Source organism: Sodiomyces alcalophilus (assembly GCF_042370955.1).
Source record: "Sodiomyces alcalophilus JCM 7366 unplaced genomic scaffold ACRALscaffold_11, whole genome shotgun sequence".
Classification (NCBI taxonomy): domain Eukaryota; kingdom Fungi; phylum Ascomycota; class Sordariomycetes; order Glomerellales; family Plectosphaerellaceae; genus Sodiomyces; species Sodiomyces alcalophilus.
The window spans coordinates 655,975-671,771 of record NW_027263542.1 but is presented as its reverse complement, the minus strand read 5'-3'; the positions used below and the strand labels follow the sequence as shown (position 1 = coordinate 671,771).

At 48.6% G+C, this 15,797-nt stretch overlaps 6 protein-coding genes and 1 non-coding gene across 7 annotated transcripts; 4 read left to right on the top strand and 3 right to left on the bottom strand.

Annotated features, from left to right (window-relative positions):
- The first annotated feature begins 123 nt into the window (after nucleotides 1-123).
- ACRALDRAFT_t301 lies at nucleotides 124-197 on the top strand. The gene has a single exon. It is a non-coding gene; the product is annotated as a tRNA-Tyr (tRNA).
- Nucleotides 198-2,464: 2,267 nt separating this feature from the next.
- ACRALDRAFT_1066410 (uncharacterized protein) lies at nucleotides 2,465-4,205 on the bottom strand. Its single transcript, XM_071017346.1, has 3 exons — nucleotides 3,905-4,205; nucleotides 3,672-3,825; nucleotides 2,465-3,589 (listed from the first exon to the last, which is right to left on the bottom strand). Exons 1-3 carry the CDS (start codon nucleotides 4,001-4,003, stop codon nucleotides 2,643-2,645), a joined length of 1,200 nt encoding a protein of 399 aa, XP_070870999.1. The 5' UTR covers nucleotides 4,004-4,205; the 3' UTR covers nucleotides 2,465-2,642.
- A 642-nt stretch (nucleotides 4,206-4,847) lies between these two features.
- Nucleotides 4,848-6,393, top strand: ACRALDRAFT_2030603 (uncharacterized protein; the record flags this gene model as incomplete). Its single annotated transcript, XM_071020669.1, has 4 exons — nucleotides 4,848-4,890; nucleotides 4,957-5,124; nucleotides 5,193-6,185; nucleotides 6,251-6,393. The coding sequence occupies 4 exons, from the start codon at nucleotides 4,848-4,850 to the stop codon at nucleotides 6,391-6,393; spliced, it is 1,347 nt and encodes a 448-aa protein (XP_070870998.1).
- Nucleotides 6,394-6,658: 265 nt separating this feature from the next.
- On the bottom strand, nucleotides 6,659-8,667 carry ACRALDRAFT_2114762 (uncharacterized protein; the record flags this gene model as incomplete). The annotated part of the gene is made up of 3 exons (XM_071023702.1): nucleotides 6,659-8,351; nucleotides 8,452-8,546; nucleotides 8,620-8,667. 3 exons carry the CDS (start codon nucleotides 8,665-8,667, stop codon nucleotides 6,659-6,661), a joined length of 1,836 nt encoding a protein of 611 aa, XP_070870997.1.
- A 308-nt stretch (nucleotides 8,668-8,975) lies between these two features.
- Nucleotides 8,976-10,073, top strand: ACRALDRAFT_1059098 (uncharacterized protein; the record flags this gene model as incomplete). The annotated part of the gene is made up of 2 exons (XM_071015969.1): nucleotides 8,976-8,997; nucleotides 9,172-10,073. 2 exons carry the CDS (start codon nucleotides 8,976-8,978, stop codon nucleotides 10,071-10,073), a joined length of 924 nt encoding a protein of 307 aa, XP_070870996.1.
- Nucleotides 10,074-10,290: 217 nt separating this feature from the next.
- Nucleotides 10,291-13,638, bottom strand: ACRALDRAFT_2114690 (uncharacterized protein; the record flags this gene model as incomplete). Its single annotated transcript, XM_071023695.1, has 9 exons — nucleotides 10,291-10,666; nucleotides 10,881-11,040; nucleotides 11,089-11,168; nucleotides 11,220-11,338; nucleotides 11,396-12,300; nucleotides 12,335-12,989; nucleotides 13,051-13,218; nucleotides 13,355-13,517; nucleotides 13,571-13,638. 9 exons carry the CDS (start codon nucleotides 13,636-13,638, stop codon nucleotides 10,291-10,293), a joined length of 2,694 nt encoding a protein of 897 aa, XP_070870995.1.
- Nucleotides 13,639-14,623: 985 nt separating this feature from the next.
- Nucleotides 14,624-15,142, top strand: ACRALDRAFT_213881 (uncharacterized protein; the record flags this gene model as incomplete). Its single annotated transcript, XM_071024151.1, has 5 exons — nucleotides 14,624-14,636; nucleotides 14,783-14,833; nucleotides 14,899-14,989; nucleotides 15,028-15,051; nucleotides 15,109-15,142. 5 exons carry the CDS (start codon nucleotides 14,624-14,626, stop codon nucleotides 15,140-15,142), a joined length of 213 nt encoding a protein of 70 aa, XP_070870994.1.
- Between the last annotated feature and the right edge of the window lie 655 nt (nucleotides 15,143-15,797).

Sequence of the window (15,797 nt, the reverse complement as noted above, 5' to 3'; positions counted from 1 at the left end):
TATTAAGGATATATAGCGGCTAAAAGGGCGGCCACTAAGGCTTCTAGCTAGTATAACTCCGTATATAGTCACGCCTTCTCTAAGACTTTATTATTATTATTAGTGACTTTGTAATTATTATCGGCCTCTATAGTATAGTGGTGGTATACCTAGTATACAGTTAAAGGACCGGGTCGGTTCGAATCCGGCTAGAGGCGTATATAAAAGAGAAACCCCTTTTCCTTTTTTACGCTACTCGGATCCTATTCTAGGGGGCCCTTATCTGCCTTAGTATATACGATAAGGGTTAAATAGGGGGCCCGTTAGACCCACCTTCCGCCCGGCTTCGCTAGTCGTTAATAGGTGCTACGGGGGAGTTAGTCGCCCCACCGTGGAAATAAGAAGACGGTATCGCGCTATCCCTAAGCGCGTGGGTAAAATATATAGCGTCTCTTCCACGATACGGAAGCAGCCTCTTACGCTATTACGTAAGCGTTCTGCGTAGGCACGTAGCCTGCGTTAGCTCCACCTATAGCTATCTAAAAAGCAAGGGAAGCTTAGGAGCTTTAACCCTAGGAAGCGTATATATATATATATATAAGTCGCCTATAAGTGGGCCCGCAGGGGCTAGCCCTAGGGCACACGGAAGGCGTATAAACAAATAGAGATAACCACGCGCGCGCCGTTAATTCGAGCACGTAGTCGGCTTTAAAGCCGCTACGGGCCACGTTATAGGCTTCCTAGTACCAAAGCCACGAATTTCGTATTAGTAGATAAGTCAGTATCGGGGCCGCCACGGCCCCGCAGAGGCAGTAATCCTAAAGAGAAGGGTATAGGGGTTTTTATCTAAGTCTTATACTAGTTCCCTAAGTCTTATACTACGGTTTTCCCCCCTATAGGTATAGGAGAAGGACCGTATAATCAGAATTCTGGCTCCTAGTATATATATAGGATAGCGGAGTAAGAACCAATAAATAAATAACAATAATTATTATCGGTGGCTTTATTATTACCACTGACTTTGTTATTATTATCGGTAGCGGTTCTCTTTCTTTTATTTCAGGACCTAATCTTCTTTACGGCGCCTTATAGGTCCCAGTTAATCCTAAGGGACTTCTTTATAAGCCTTTTAATAAAGTCGTTAGCTTAAAAGCCCTCCGGTGCTAACTCTAGGAATAGTATCTAGCCGCCCTATAGATCGTGGCTATACCGGTAGCACGCGAGACACTTATTAAAAAGGGATTATCTACTGCTAGAGCTTATATAGTTAGTTCACTTTCCTTTAGGGTAGGCGATACAGCCCTACTAGGCTCCGCTCCGGTTAGCCCTCCCGGCCCGTTATAGCCCGTTATTAGCGTTATCTTTATTTAGATTTAGGGCCAGGAAGGCTATAGTTCTATAGCTTCGAGTAGGCAGCGCGTTAAGTTATTCCGCCGCCTTCTTCCCTTCCGTGATAAGGGTTATCGCCGTTACTATTTTAAGGTCTAGCACTACTTCCTTTATATCTACCTAGTTACCTAGGGCAGGTCGTATAGCGTTAAAGAAATCGTTAATCTAAATCTCCTAGGGGTTATTATATATCCTAACGTTATAATAGTCCTAGAGCCGGTCCTGCTAATTATCTAGCTAGGCGGCCACCTTCCTTAGGTTAATAGGCGGCTTATTCTTATAAAGGTCGTAGTTCTTTTAGGAGTCCTTTATACGGGTCGCGATATATAGCGCGGCGTTGGCTTAGACTGCTATAAAGATCTCTTTAGGAGTGGTGCCCTTTATCAGGGCCTTCCGTCTCTTCCCTACGATTAACTCTTCTACTTATTTTGGCATACCGTTAATACCCTTCTAATAGGTCTTATAGTCCTTACGATCCTCTTTATATCGACGGTAGTCTTCGGTATAGGCGGCCTTGCCTATAGCCGTTAGCTCGGAGATATTAATAGGGTGCCTATTTATATTAGCGATAAAGGCGTAGGAGGTAAATTCGGGATGGGTAGCTTGCTATAGGCGAGGGATTAGATCGTTAGGGCGTAAAAAGTCCCAGACTCTATTACTACGGGCCCTGACTTTATAGAGGCGCCGCTATAGCTCCTAATCTTCGTGGCTTATATAGATAGTCGTATTAGACGTTATAGTTATTATTATAGCTATAGGCAGCTCGGCGTAAATAGCTTTAATAGGTTATTAAGCAAATAAGACTCTTAATTATTATAAACAGTATATAACTTAATTACGTTAAAATAGGCGATTAATCTATTAATTTAATTAACTCTATGGAAATCTCTAATCGTAGTGTAAAATCCTGCCCTTATTCCTGCTACAGGTCTAATCCTACTTTCGGGCCCAGAATAACCCGTTCCGAACCTGCCTTGGGCCAGCCTATACGACGGGGGGCGGCTCTTAAGCTCTTTAATATCGAATTAAGGACTTATGCGGATAATTAAGAGGTCTATTGCCTATTCTATAAATTAATAATATTAATAGCGATATTAATTAATAATATAAACTAACACGATTAAAATAAGGATTAGGTCTAATTAGAAATATAGCTAGAATAACTAAATAGTATCATCGGAATACTATGCCTCTATATTTAATAGTATTCTTAACTTTATTCTATAGCTTAGGGCTAAGTTAGGTAGTAAGTTAGGCGGTTCTAGCTAAGCTATTCATTTCTTTGCCTTAGCAAGACCAACAGCGCCCCGGCCAAGATCATAAACAGAGTACCAACGTCGCAGGAAGGCGTCGCCGAGAATAATTAAAGGACCGGCCGGCTCAGGAATATCCATGCCTTGGAAGGTCGAGATACAGCTGCCGCTCACCTCAAGAATATAGTCATGCGCGGAGATGCTATAGTTATAGCCGCTTAGGGCAAAGGTGATGTCGGGAAGTTCGTCCCGCTTGGAGCAATCGATCGTCCATTGGCCGTTCCAGCCCTTCTTGGCGCCGATTTCGTAGTTGAGCATCTCCGCCAGCGACGAGGGAAGGACCGTCAGCGAGGTGCCGGTGTCGAGGATTGCACCGGTGTTGTCCAGCTCAGCCGTCTCGTCACCCAGGCTAATGGAGTCAATATCCACCTCCCAGTAAGCCTTACGGCGGAGCGGAATATAGGTAATATCGCCCTCGTAGTGGTCCTTGTTGACACCACCGAAAGTGGCCTCGCTCTCGTCGCCTTCCACGTTGGTGTCGCTAAGGTAGAAGGCAAAGACGGGCTCATCGATGGCATTCTGGTTGAGCATGTTGTAGAAAGGCGGTACAATTTTGTTGACCGATATGGTATCATAGCCGAGGCCGAGGATGCCATCAAAGCGGCCGAAGGCGAAGGCTAGTCCTGGTTCTTTGGTAGCCTCAGCAAAGTCTTGTTTTTCAATCTTGATATCTCCGATAGTCATGGTGTCCTGGGACACAAAGCCACTCAGACTACCGGAGCCATAGGTGATTTCAAACGACGAGCCATTAGCTTTGTAGGTCGAGGATGACGATGAATCGTACTTGTTGTGCAAGTAGCAGGCGATACTCGTGCATTTCTCGGAGGGCACCCAGAGGTTGGAGCTGCCCGTGTCAAGGATGACTTTGAAGGTCTGGGGCGGCGTTCCGATAGTGATCTCGGAGAAGTCTGATTGCCAGTCAAGTCAGGGGTGGGAGGGGATGGGAATTGCAAGATATCTCTGGCTCAACCGAGGTTTGGGGGAACCTACATTGGGCATTCATGAAGTTGGTGATGGGCACCGGGTGGACGCCATCAGGCTGGACGGGCTTGGAGCTGAACATAGCGTCGAGGTGATTCTCGGGCTGAATTCCCATGTACTTCTGACCAAGCTGCCTTGCCTGGATGTCAATTGGGACGGTTGCCTGAAAAGAAAGACCATCATCAGCATCAATCTCGTCATCTGCAGGAACATCCATATGGCGCGGGCCCATCTGTACGCACCAGCTGCTCCGCCAAGGGAATCTTCTTGAGCTTGAGCTTATGGAGCTCGGCCGTAGCGGACCCAAACATCACGGCTGCCGTGAGAAGAGTTGGCTTCATATTAGGCAACTTTGACGATGCAGATAACAAAGATCGGGAAGATTGATCCAAGAGAAAGACTATGCTATTCCAGACAGAAAGGTATGAAATAAAAAGCGACGGGTTTCTTATGCGGACGATGGATGTGTTGATGGGAGGGGATGGGAAAGGAGGGCTGAGGATAACGACCGAGTGAGAATAGGCAGACGTGTGTATGTGACAACGGCCAGGTGCGTTCCAACCTGGTACATACTTCCAGGGAATGGTCCGCGCCACTCACGCCAGTCGCCCACTCAGGTATCCTGGATCTTATTGGTCCGTTATGGGAGCTTATGACGTTGCTCAGGATAGATACCTACCTAGGTACTTCGTTGTTAGATGGTAACGTGACATGGTACTTAGGTATATTGTATAGATGGTAGGTACCGTAAGAACTCGAAAGGATTTGATGCCCATTTTCCCCATATATTCCCGAAACCAACCAATAGGACTATGGTTCTTTCGATAAGATATTCAGACGCTAGCATCAACTAGATGCCAGGTATGATCTTGACGTGGCACGATTGGTAGATCATGGTTTTAGTTCAAAGTTCAGTGAGTTGAGTTCTTACGGTAGTATTGGTTTGTCAGAAACAACCCAGGTAGTCGGGTGTTGACATCCGATCTGCATAATTGCGGACCACTACATATGTAGACCAACTCCGCAGTGCGAGTCTGGATCCTCTATTTGTTGACTCATTTGAACCAGCCCATAGCTTGGTGCCACCAAACGACATGTTTAAAGAGACTTGTGTGTACGAATATACATTGGACGGTGTTCGTCTTGTAGGGAACCAGCATAAAAACTACTTATCTACAGCCCAACATGAAATTCGCACACGATTTCAGGGAGGTACTCTCCAGTGAAGGTACGTGCCCCGACTTAGCATTTCGCACCCTTGGTATTTCTCGCTGATTCGCTGTTCCGCGGCTAGATTTCCCGCTTCACTGGGTCAACTCGGCGATCCCTTATGGAAAACTAAAGAAGGTCCTTAAGAAGGTCATTCGGGAATTGAGTGACTTTGGTTTTAAACCGGAGACGATACGTCGTCTCCTCGACTCTACTACAGACTCCCCCGTGGCTCTGCGATACGGACTTGATAGTATGCATTCCTCCTCAGACTCACCCTGTGCGCATTGGGCACCGTCTAATTAGTTAATGTCTGCACAGCCACTGAGAACTCCAGACGCCTTAGACCCAGACTTGTTGTCATAGTTTACAGGCAGAACGGCGTGGTTGCCAGTGGCTCGCTTTCACCGTCGTCTTATGCCTTTCTTGAACACCTCGCATTGGTACAGTCCCAATCATGTTACCAAGGTGGCAGTTCGCCTGGCAAAGATCATGATGGCGATCCGCCCATTCCTTCAGCAAACTCCCCTGAGTGGCTGCATTCATGTGTCGAAGACATGCAAGAACAGATTGAAGTACCCCTCGTCTCAGACACTACATTCTTCGAGATACTTCAGACCGATGTCAGCGGTCTTGAAGTTCTGCAAGCTCAAGAGGAGAAGTCTATGAGAAAAGAGATCGTCTCTCTGGGGCAGGAGGTCGCACACCTTACAAAGCCAAGTCGCCTATCTAAGAACGACCTCGCTCGGTGGCGCGTCATTTTCGAGCTTTACCTGGAAGCGCAGATTTTCTTCTCCACCCGTGAGCGTGACCGCGGGAGTCGCAGTAGCCACGAGGCCGCGCAGCGGCTGCGCTGGTTCCAGGATGAAGTGGCCAAACGCTGCGTTTCTAGCCAGTTTAAGATGGCCAAGAGTCGGGACGCTCTTCTACGATTCACGAAACTAAATTCCGTTCTTCTCAAGAACGTTCGATTTCAGGAACTAAATCGTACGGCGGTTCGCAAGATACTGAAAAAGTTTGACAAGAGGACGTCCTTGGGCGTTTCGAAGAAATTCACCCAGCAGTTTCTTTCAGACAGTTTACTTGCTGGCACGATGGCTAAGGGTATCTGCTCCCAGCTTTCCACCCAGCTGATATCTGTCGTGCCTCGTCTGGATGATTTTCTTTGCCCGATTTGCTTCGTGATTGCCTACCGGCCGGTGAGACTCGCATGCGAGCACGTATTCTGTATCCGATGTATTGTCAAAATGCAACGCAGAAGAGAGAGATATTGTCCCCTATGTAGAGCCGATGTCGTGATGACATGTTCAGCAGGTACGCGTATTCCTCCCCATGGCTAGTTACATCTCAGTTTTTTTGACCGGCCGGTTGCAACTCAGAATGCTTGGACGTCGACCTCGAACGACACATGCGCAAATACTTCCGAAGGGAGGTGAAAGAGAAAGCGCAGGCGAATGACATTGAGAGGGGCATTGAAGACTACGGTCCCGGATATGTTCATTCTAGTTGCAGAATGATGTGAGGAAGGTCTTATGTTATTCGAGGTTGGTTACGTCGACTCTTCCGCGTCTCACGTCTTTGCCTGATACCCTTTTCCATACTTTGTTTTCTTGGCTTAACCAACGCTGGGTATGTGCAGCCATCAGATGATGGTAACTACGGAATATATTTGTTATACTCTGCTGGTTCCAGATGCCTAGCACCCACTGAAACAATGACCAGTTAATTCACCACCCGGACAGCTAGCCCCTGGTACCGGTAACCTGGTGATTGTCTGGCCCATGGCGTTACTCCTCCATTCTCAGTCGCCGACCGCCACCAAAATTCTCTGTGGCTGTTAAGGCTCTGGCGAATATATCTTTGAGTTCGTCAGTGTCTTCCAGCCCAACGCTGATACGAATAAGATCCGGATCAACCCCAAACTGGGCCGCCCAGTCGAGTTCACGATAGTGCGCCAACATCACGTAAGGCGATGTCAGAGTGAAATTGGTCCCCAAGCTTGGCCCCTTGGCTGTTTCGACCGCGTCAAAGAAAGCCATGGCACATTCTTTTTGATGAAATGTTGCCGAAAGAAGTCCACCATAACCTCCATCCGGCAGGCGGCAGGCCTCGTAATGCGGGCGAGTCGGGTTGGTCTTTGGATAGTAGACTTGTTTGACGGAGGGGTGTGACGAAAGGAGGTCACACAGGGCCTCGGAGTTGCGATTCGTCCTTTCTATACGGGACTGAAAGTCACGACTGTTTCTCTCCATGAAAATGACATCCTCGGCCCAATAGGTGTCCTCGTAATTCTGGGTATACGCTGCCTTGATTGCTGCATAATACCGCCCGGCGGGATTAAGTATTGCGCTACCGCCCATGACGTTGCAATCCCCAGAGAAGATTTTGGTGAGGCTGCTGACAACAATGTCCGCGAACTTGACAACATCCACATTGACAAATGTCCCAATGGTATCGTCAATGACGATGGCAAAATCATACTTGTCAGCTAGCTGGCGGATTCGTACAAGGTCGGGGCATGAGAGCAGGGGATTGGCGGGAAATTCGCAGAAGAGCGCAAGAAACCGCTCCCCGGCTGTCAAGCGCAGCTCTAGATCATCCAGTTCGCTGGATGAGCCATGGCCGTAAAAGAGACAGCCCGGACCAAATTTCTGTAAGATTTTGAGTGTGTCGACGTAGGGAAACCCATAGTTGATACTTTTCAACTCGCCTCTGGCACGGAGCAAGGCATGATGGGCATTGAATATTGCGTTCATACCACAAGGAAATAAGTAGACATCGCTTTCTTGTAGGTTGGCAAGTCCCCTTGCGTTGCTAGTCAGGGGAGGGAGCGAACCGGCCGTGGTTTCAATGTCCACAGCCATCGCTCCAACTATTCTTCTCCGGATAGCGGATTTCGCCCGCTCAACCAAAGATATGTCCAGGTTGCGGCCAAATCGTTCCTCTAGGAAGCGCATGCTCTCTAGCGCTTCATTGGCGACCTGACCGTCCGTTCCCAGGGACCGTGAATTGCCGTTGCTGGCGGGACAAGGCGAGATGTCGACGGACGTACGCTGATACCTCCTAGGACCCCTGCATGCGTTTTTGGGCGTGTCACTTGACTTCGGTGTAGTAGTCAACGGACAGAGGAGACCCTCTTGATAAAGACTCTGACAAAATTCAGCTCGCCGGCTCGATATGCCGTCGCCCGCATGTTGCCAATATTGCTTGCCAACGGGATATAACTCGGAAGAGCAGAGTACGGCCGAGATTGTCGGCGCAAGGGCCCTGAGCTGGGGAGATAGGTGTCGGGATTGGTCTAACCCAAAGTCAATAATGCCCAACTCAGCAGTGGTAGCTTTCTCGGCGTGCCGGCGGATGAAATCAACACATCGTCTCGCAGCGCGCACAGTTGGGAACAGAATAGCACGTTGCCCAACCTGTCCATGTGCAGAGACAATTTCATCCGCTAGGCTTTGTATGCTCCTGTGGATGAAGAACCTGGCCACCATGCGTTAGAATGCGGAGCTGTTGACGGATATGGTTGGGGACGTCCGGCGTGCAGGGTCTTTTTCTCTCTCTGTTTCATATATATATTTACCTGGGATAGCCAGTTTCCATTGCATTGACAACCCACTCCTCGCCCTCTTCGTAACCAACATTGGCTTTCCATGTGGGCAAAGACACGCTCACTGCCTGTTTCAGATGAACGAATGTCGGTCAGCAAGCAGACCATGGTTTAGAGCCCTTGCGGCCGGTGTCAACTTACATGGGCAGTGTCGGGAGGAATGGACTGCCCCAGTTCAAAGGTAGGCATTGCTGTTCCTGGTTCGGGACGCATTTACAACTCTAGCTGGGAGCAATTAATGACGGATGACCAAGTCTTCGTCTTCCAAGCATTTGATAAAAGATGACAGGGCACCGAAGCCCTCGAGAAGTATCTGCAGTAGAGTGATGGCGATACAGCCGTATCTGATTGCTGTAGCCGCAGAGAGTGCTTTGGTGGTAACTGTTTTGGTGCTAACAAAGATACTACGAGACAGATATTCTGACTGCCGTTCTCGGTCATCGCGAAGACGGGGGTTTAAAACTCGCGCAGCCCCTCGTCCTGTATACATATAGTCCATGGCGGGGCTCCGGCGGGGTCGTGCCTACCAAAGTAGAATTTCACACCACTTTAGTCATCTAGAGCTCCGGTATCGGTAACCCTAGCTCATTACGCTATGATTATACTTGTATCGTGTAGTTACATATCCATGGCCAAGGCGGTCTGAGCCTGCTGAGATAATATTCATCATGCCTCCCCTTCCAGAATCATCAGCTATTTTCTCACCGACTGTCGCCCGTATTGCCGCATCGAATGCAAAGGATTGGGGCTTCGTTGATACCTGGCTTGCGTCGAAATTCCCTGGCCGTTCCGTTCCCACCTTCGAGCGCAACAATGACACCCTCAGGGACTTGCTCGCACTAGCATCCATCAATGAGGTGTCGGATGAGGAGTGTCAACGCATTGCACTCGCCGAATCAGCTGCCCTCCGAAAGACTCAAAGCTTTAATTCGATCCTTTCCGGGGCCAGAGATGTAGCGCTCGATGCCAGTGGGCAACTTCGACCCGCAGTTCTCAACTGCCTGGAGGAATTCTTGCCCCGGGATGACCGAACGTTACTAGATGCCATGGCATTTGTGTCTCTTGAGCTTGATATCTCGAATCCAATTCCAGAGTTCCTCGCTGAGGCAATGATACACATTCAGTGCAAGAACTTCAATCTCGAGGATGCGCATGGCCGCGTCCAGTTCCTGAGGAATTACGTCAAGGCCGATACGGCCAAGATAGACGAACTACTGCGGGGTCTGCTAGGCGGGAACTGTATGCCTCCCTCCGATCAGGCACGGCACAATCTGGATATACAAAGAAGGACCAAATATCAATCGTCGAAAATTTCCGAAGTCGGCGACCGTCTCGTCTCCCGGGATGCGGGTTCTTCCAAACCTCACCTAATGATCAATCAATTAGCAGACCGAGAAATTCAATACTCAAGCTTGTTGGCCCAGAAGAGAGCACTCAAAACAGATGTTTCTCGGTTTGCCTCCCTGCCGGAAACAGCTGATCTTGCCAGGGGCCGGCTTGAGCAACTACGCAGCGAACTGCGGTCTCTTACGCAGCAAAGGGACGCCTTCTTCGAACACCTTGTCGAGCGGGAGAGCCCCCGGAAAGGGTGGTGACTTCGTGGGAAGGAACCAGTTACCGTATGATCTGTTGCGTGGTGCCTGCTGTGATGATGGGTATACCTAGTCTCTACAGCTCGGTTTAAGCAGCAGGGAGATTCTTCCTTCCACACAGACACACATAGGAACATGACACTTTTCCTATAACATAATCCATATTGATTGTTCGGTCTGCTTGATGGCTGGGAGTGGGTTGTGTGTTTCCGCATAGCGATTATCCAGTACGTTTTGCTCTTCCAGAGACGGCGCCACCGAATCTTCCCAGTTGCCTCCCCAGGCCAGACCGCTTCGCAGCCGGGGCAGCGGACGGAGTAGCTGCCGCAGCTTCCTTCGCAGTCACTGACGGGCCAGTGGAACCGCGAGATTCTTTGGCTGCCTTAGATTCCTGTCCGTCCCCTAACCGAATGTCCCCCATACTGGACATCGGTCCATCACTTAACACCTCCCCTGCATGCCGTTGGGTCCGGCGAGCTTTTTCCTGCACATTGCGGAACTTCTCAAGAAGATCATTCCAGCGAACAATGGCCTCCTCCCGCCCCTTGAGCCTATTTGGCCTTTCGTAGTTCGATCCAGCCGCGACAGGAACATTTCTGTAGTCAATAACGTATCTGTCAGCACCGAAACAAGCCAAAAGGATACCGAGCTATCGCAGCGGGGTGGCGACAATTCGTGATAGGTACGGGGGATCAGTAACTCGACACAAATGTCGAGCCACCTATAAGCGTGGTGCTGTAGATATATTTGCTCGACAGTTGTGTCTAGTCACTGTACAGGGAAGATGACGGACAAGGGGACATGACGAACGGTCTAGGTGTAATATGTAAGTAGCCTATCGAGCTGATGCTGTTGAGGCGGTTTTTGAGAGCGGCAAAAGCCGATGATTGAGGAAGCAACATAAGAAGACCGTAAAGGCATTTATAGAGATAAGGATACCTCTCAGGTTCGAGAAGTTGAAGACGAAGATCTGACGTGGTTAGCGCGGCGACGAGCGTTGTGGACCATGCATCCTTACATGTGAATACGGGCGATTCGATGAGTTGAACTAGTTTGTCGATTTGGATAAGAATGTTCACTGTCATCTCAAGCTCGGCACTACTTTCTTGGTCAGCAACAAGACGACCGCTAACAAAGGGCTGGCCTTACAATATCTGCAGGAGGTTGTACGCCTGTTCATACGCCTGAGCCAGTAAGCATAGAGAGAAAGTTGCAACGGCGTTGCAGCACCAGGATCGAAACAGGGCAACAAAAAAAGATTGACCATCCTACATTACTGTCAGTCTGGCTCCGTCAACGATGCGATGAATGGTTACAGGGCATACCTTGCTTTCCAGATTCCGCAACCTCTTGCGCAGATCAGACAGCTCGGGAGCTGTGATGAGATTGTTGTTCAAGTTCTGGACCATGATACTAGCGAACTCAACATCCTCCTCCTTCTCGATGCAATCCGCGAGGGTTCTGTAGATCCGCTCGGCGCTGAGATTCATACAGAGTTGGCGAATGATCAGATTCCCTCTCGTCTCGAGCAATTTTCTGTCCGTGGCAAATAGTTGCAGCAAGTTGACCATGAAATTAGAGAAGTAGTCATCCTCGCTGTTACGCGAGATCTGGGATAAGAGCTGCAGGTCTTTAGTAACAACGGCTTCGGCGGGATCAGATAATGTCTTGAGCAGCGCGGGAAATGTCCCGTCGTTGAAGGCCAGCACCTTCCTCGGTGCTTTCCTGTGGAGCATGATGAGCCAGGTAAGGGCAGCCACACGGGTGGCTTCATGGTCGTTGGAGAAAAGGAGTGTAAGAGCATTGACAGCTGCTGCATAGTCAAGATCAGCCTGAGGGCTACTGGTGGGCTGTCTGGTCGCGGAGGGTATTCCACGATTGTGTGACGGTGTCGGGCTTCGAATATCCGTTTCTCTAGAGCTGGAGACAGAGGCACGTGTACTTGAGTTTTCGTCGGGTCTTTCTCCTGACGGGCCCTGGCGTAGTGACGGGTGCAAAGAGCTCTCGGCCTCTGGGCCATCGGACAGGGAGACAACGTAATCCAGCAAGCCCGCATTGACTCGAGCAGCAGCATGGCGAATTGACTCAACTCCACTTGCCATAGCTGGGAGCATGTGAGCTAGGATCTTGGGTGTAAAGGGCAATACCTCCTCGGGACAGATGTCGAGGAACTCCACTATCCAACGAAGAGACTCGAGTAGGGAGTCTTCTTCTAAAGGCCATGTCAGTACTTAGCAAATTCGAAGAATTCCGTCACTACCCACCCAACGGAGAATCCAGAGTTGCCGTCAAGATTTCGAGGATAGCTCTGAAATTAATATGGACGTCCTGGCCAGGAACCCAGTCTTCCTCGGCGCTAGCGTCATCGTCCGCAAGACGAGAATCGATTTCGTCCCCTTCGTCAAGACTCCCATGGATACTATCCGAGTAAACCGAGTCCTCTCTTTTCCTTTTACCACCCTCATGGGATTTTCTGGTCTCAGCTAGACCTTTTTTGACGCGAGCGATCCGTTCGATCTCATTGAGGAATTTGTCGAGGCAAGTCTGTGTAGCGACATGGACATCGCGGTTGGGATCGCTAAGGAACTTGAGTAAACCACCGAGGAAATCGGGAAGATAAGTGACAAGTTCGAGATCTGGTATGGAGTCCAGCAGGGTGATCCAGCCCACCAGGAACTGGCGGGTAAAGGGATTTATAACCCATATGCGCTCCTTGAGGAGGGGTATAAAGCGCTGGAGGGAGAAAGCGGTAGGGAGCCGAGCTGTCTTCTCGGGCGTTTCGTTGTCGAGCAATACTTGATCGGGCATCGGCTCGAGAACCGATACGTAGGAGGCGGCCGACTCTGCAACAATGTCCTTGATGAGACGGTCAAGAAGTTCGGCGCCGTTCTTGACCGATAGCTCTGAATCTGCTCCCAGCTAGCCAGAGAAGGACTGTTAGATGATGCTGAGGGCTCGTGGCAGTGCACAACCAACATACCTTACAAAGGGCATCAAAAATGTCATTGAAATAGATCAGAATCTCCCCCTTGGCAACTTTGGCAATGTTGTACATGGCCTCGCAGGCATAATACCTCACCCTCGCATCTTGGTCGGTAAAGCATGCCAAAACTGGTGGTACAATCTTTCCCAAGTATGTAGCTAGTTCCTGGGAGAGGTCGTTAGGGTGTCAGCCGATATGGTCACTACAACCCTTACTGGCGATCCTACTTCAGTCAGGGAAGGGAGAGACGGAGGCATGAGCCCAGGATTTATGCGAAGGAAAGGGAGAGGGGTCAACAAACTCCTCCTAAAGCAATTGCTGCGGCTGCGAGACCAATAAGGCCACCGTTTCTCGCATGTGGCTGGTGGACGGCGTACGCATACTCATTGCAGAGTTGCTCAAGAATGGCCTCGACTCCCGCATAGTCTTTACCAACGATAAGGTCTCGTATTGTTCGTTCCAGCCTTCAGGCGCTATCAGTACAAGTGCCTCTTAACAGTATGGGAACAGCTGTTACTCTAGAGCCCCGGCCTTGCGCTTGTCGTAGAGCTTGTCGTTTAAGGCGCGCTGTATGTTGGCATCCATGACTATAAGATCCAATAGTTCATACTTGGGAACAACATGAGAGTGCTTCAAAAACGAAGCATGGCATGGTCCAAGACGCGTATGTAGATATGGCTGCTTGAACGTTAGTAGTCAATGGCGGTCATGGATTGGGGTAGTGTCGCACAAGCCTCGTAGGTAAGGAGAGAGGTTATAGTAACGGAATAACTAAACCTACTAACGGCCGGCCGGCAGACTCTAGGATATTAAGCGGGACCCTGACTTACCATCCAACCCCTGTTTAATTGTGTCAAAGGTACTTGCGGAGTCTGAAGAAACCAATAGTATCACGACAATAAGCAGAGTAGGATACAAGTAGATACATCAAGAGCAGGGGTTTTTCTATATAGAATACAGGGATCTAGATGTACCAAACCAGGGCGACTCGGTATCCCGTTAGTCCACCTTGTAGCTCCTTAATAAGCTGAAGTCGTTAAAGCAGCAGCGCCAATATCTCTAGGTATAGGAACTGCCTCCTGCGCAGCGTACGTTATATACTTTAAGCTTAAGGCTACGTAGCTAGTAGGGGGCGCGTTATGGGTAGTTATGTCTTATATTTTTATCGCATTATATAAGGCGAGGGTGTGTTAGTATAGGTACGTTTCTAGAAGTTTTTTTAGCTTCCTATTTAGGCAGGTAACGTAAGTACCTCTTGATATAATTAAATAGGGGTTGGATAGTATTATATAGAGGCGGGATATTCCGACTATACTATTTGGATATTCCGACTGTAGTTCTAATATGGGCCCACTTTCTTCCTATTTTGGAATGACAGATACGGTCGCAAACCACTCTAACGCCTTTTGACTTTTGACGCCTGTTAACGTCTTTTGACGCTTTGGATTAATTTGATCGCTTAGATTAAGAGTACCGGTATTTGTACGCCCCCGGTTCACTATTTGTTGTCCACTCAATCTATTTTTGGAAGGTTACGCGACCGCGTGTATAAGCAAGATCTTGGCTGTAAATGTTACGTACCTGTACACGTTAGAGTAGGTAATCAGGATTACGTGATATGTGATAAGGTCACGTGACTAGGGTATAAGGATTACGTAGTGTGTGTGATAAGGTCACGTGACTAGGGCATTAGGATTACGTGGTGTGTGTGATAAGGTCACGTGACTAGGGCATCAGGATTACGTGGTATGTGACAAGGTGCCTGGCGTAAGGACATTATGTGTTCTTAATACCTTAGGGTTAATGAATACAGAGGCAGAAACAGTAGTGATTTGGTGGCTTAAGACATCTGGTTTCGGTTGCAGAGATTGAGGCTTGTCGTGAGGTACAGGTACGCAGCATATACGGCCAAGATCTTGCTTATGCACGCGGTCGCGTAACCTTCCAAAAATGGATTGAGTGGACAACAAATAGTGAACCGGGGGCGTACAAATACCGGTACTCTTAGATTAAAGGCAGTAACTGAAATGATTTTGACTGCTTGATTAAGAACAGCGATTCCATTTCGTATCTATTTACCAGCAATTAGAGCCTCTTTACAGAATCCAGTTCCCCGTTATTTATCCTTATACATCTAGCCTACTCCTACTGCTACTCCTCTTGTTATTATTATTATTGTTATCGTGTTCGATTGAAGCCGATCGTAGAAGAAATAGCTCCACGACCTCTTTCTTCCATGACCTCTTTCTTCCGCGAGTACCACTATTTGCAGCCGCCCTGTCTGGTATTTGCAGCCCTCTCTATCCTATTTCGGAAGGTTACGCGAGCCCGCGTAGTAGTCTGTATACGCCACGATCTTAGCTATAGATGTCGCGTACCGGTACGTATATATTAGGATAAGACTTTCTTACCTAATCTTATCTCTGATATCTGTAACTATAAGTTCACTACTTATAATAACCTTCTATACATAAACCTCTAGGCGATACGAATATATCATGTCTACCTACCAATATGTAAAAAAACCCAATATCCAATACCTGTCCAAGAGGGTGGTGGAAAATGGAGGAGTAATAGAAAAGGGTGGTGGAAAAGGGTAGTGGAAAAGGGTGGTGGAAAAGGGTGGAAAAGAGTAGTGGAAAAGAGGGCGGAAAAATTTTTCTCGTAAGGCCATGAATTAGTCACGTAATTAGTCACGTAATCAGTTACGTAAGTAGTCACGTAATTAGTTACGTAATTAGTTA

Bases quoted from the DNA above. Each gene is read 5' to 3' on its own strand.
- ACRALDRAFT_1066410 (XM_071017346.1), bottom strand. From the start codon at position 4,003: ATGAAGCCAACTCTTCTCACGGCAGCCGTGATGTTTGGGTCCGCTACG. The intron at 3,826-3,904 runs GTGCGTACAGAT...CTTTCTTTTCAG, and splicing joins TTCCCTTGGCGGAGCAGCTG to GCAACCGTCCCAATTGACAT. The intron at 3,590-3,671 runs GTAGGTTCCCCC...ACTGGCAATCAG, and splicing joins CAACTTCATGAATGCCCAAT to ACTTCTCCGAGATCACTATC.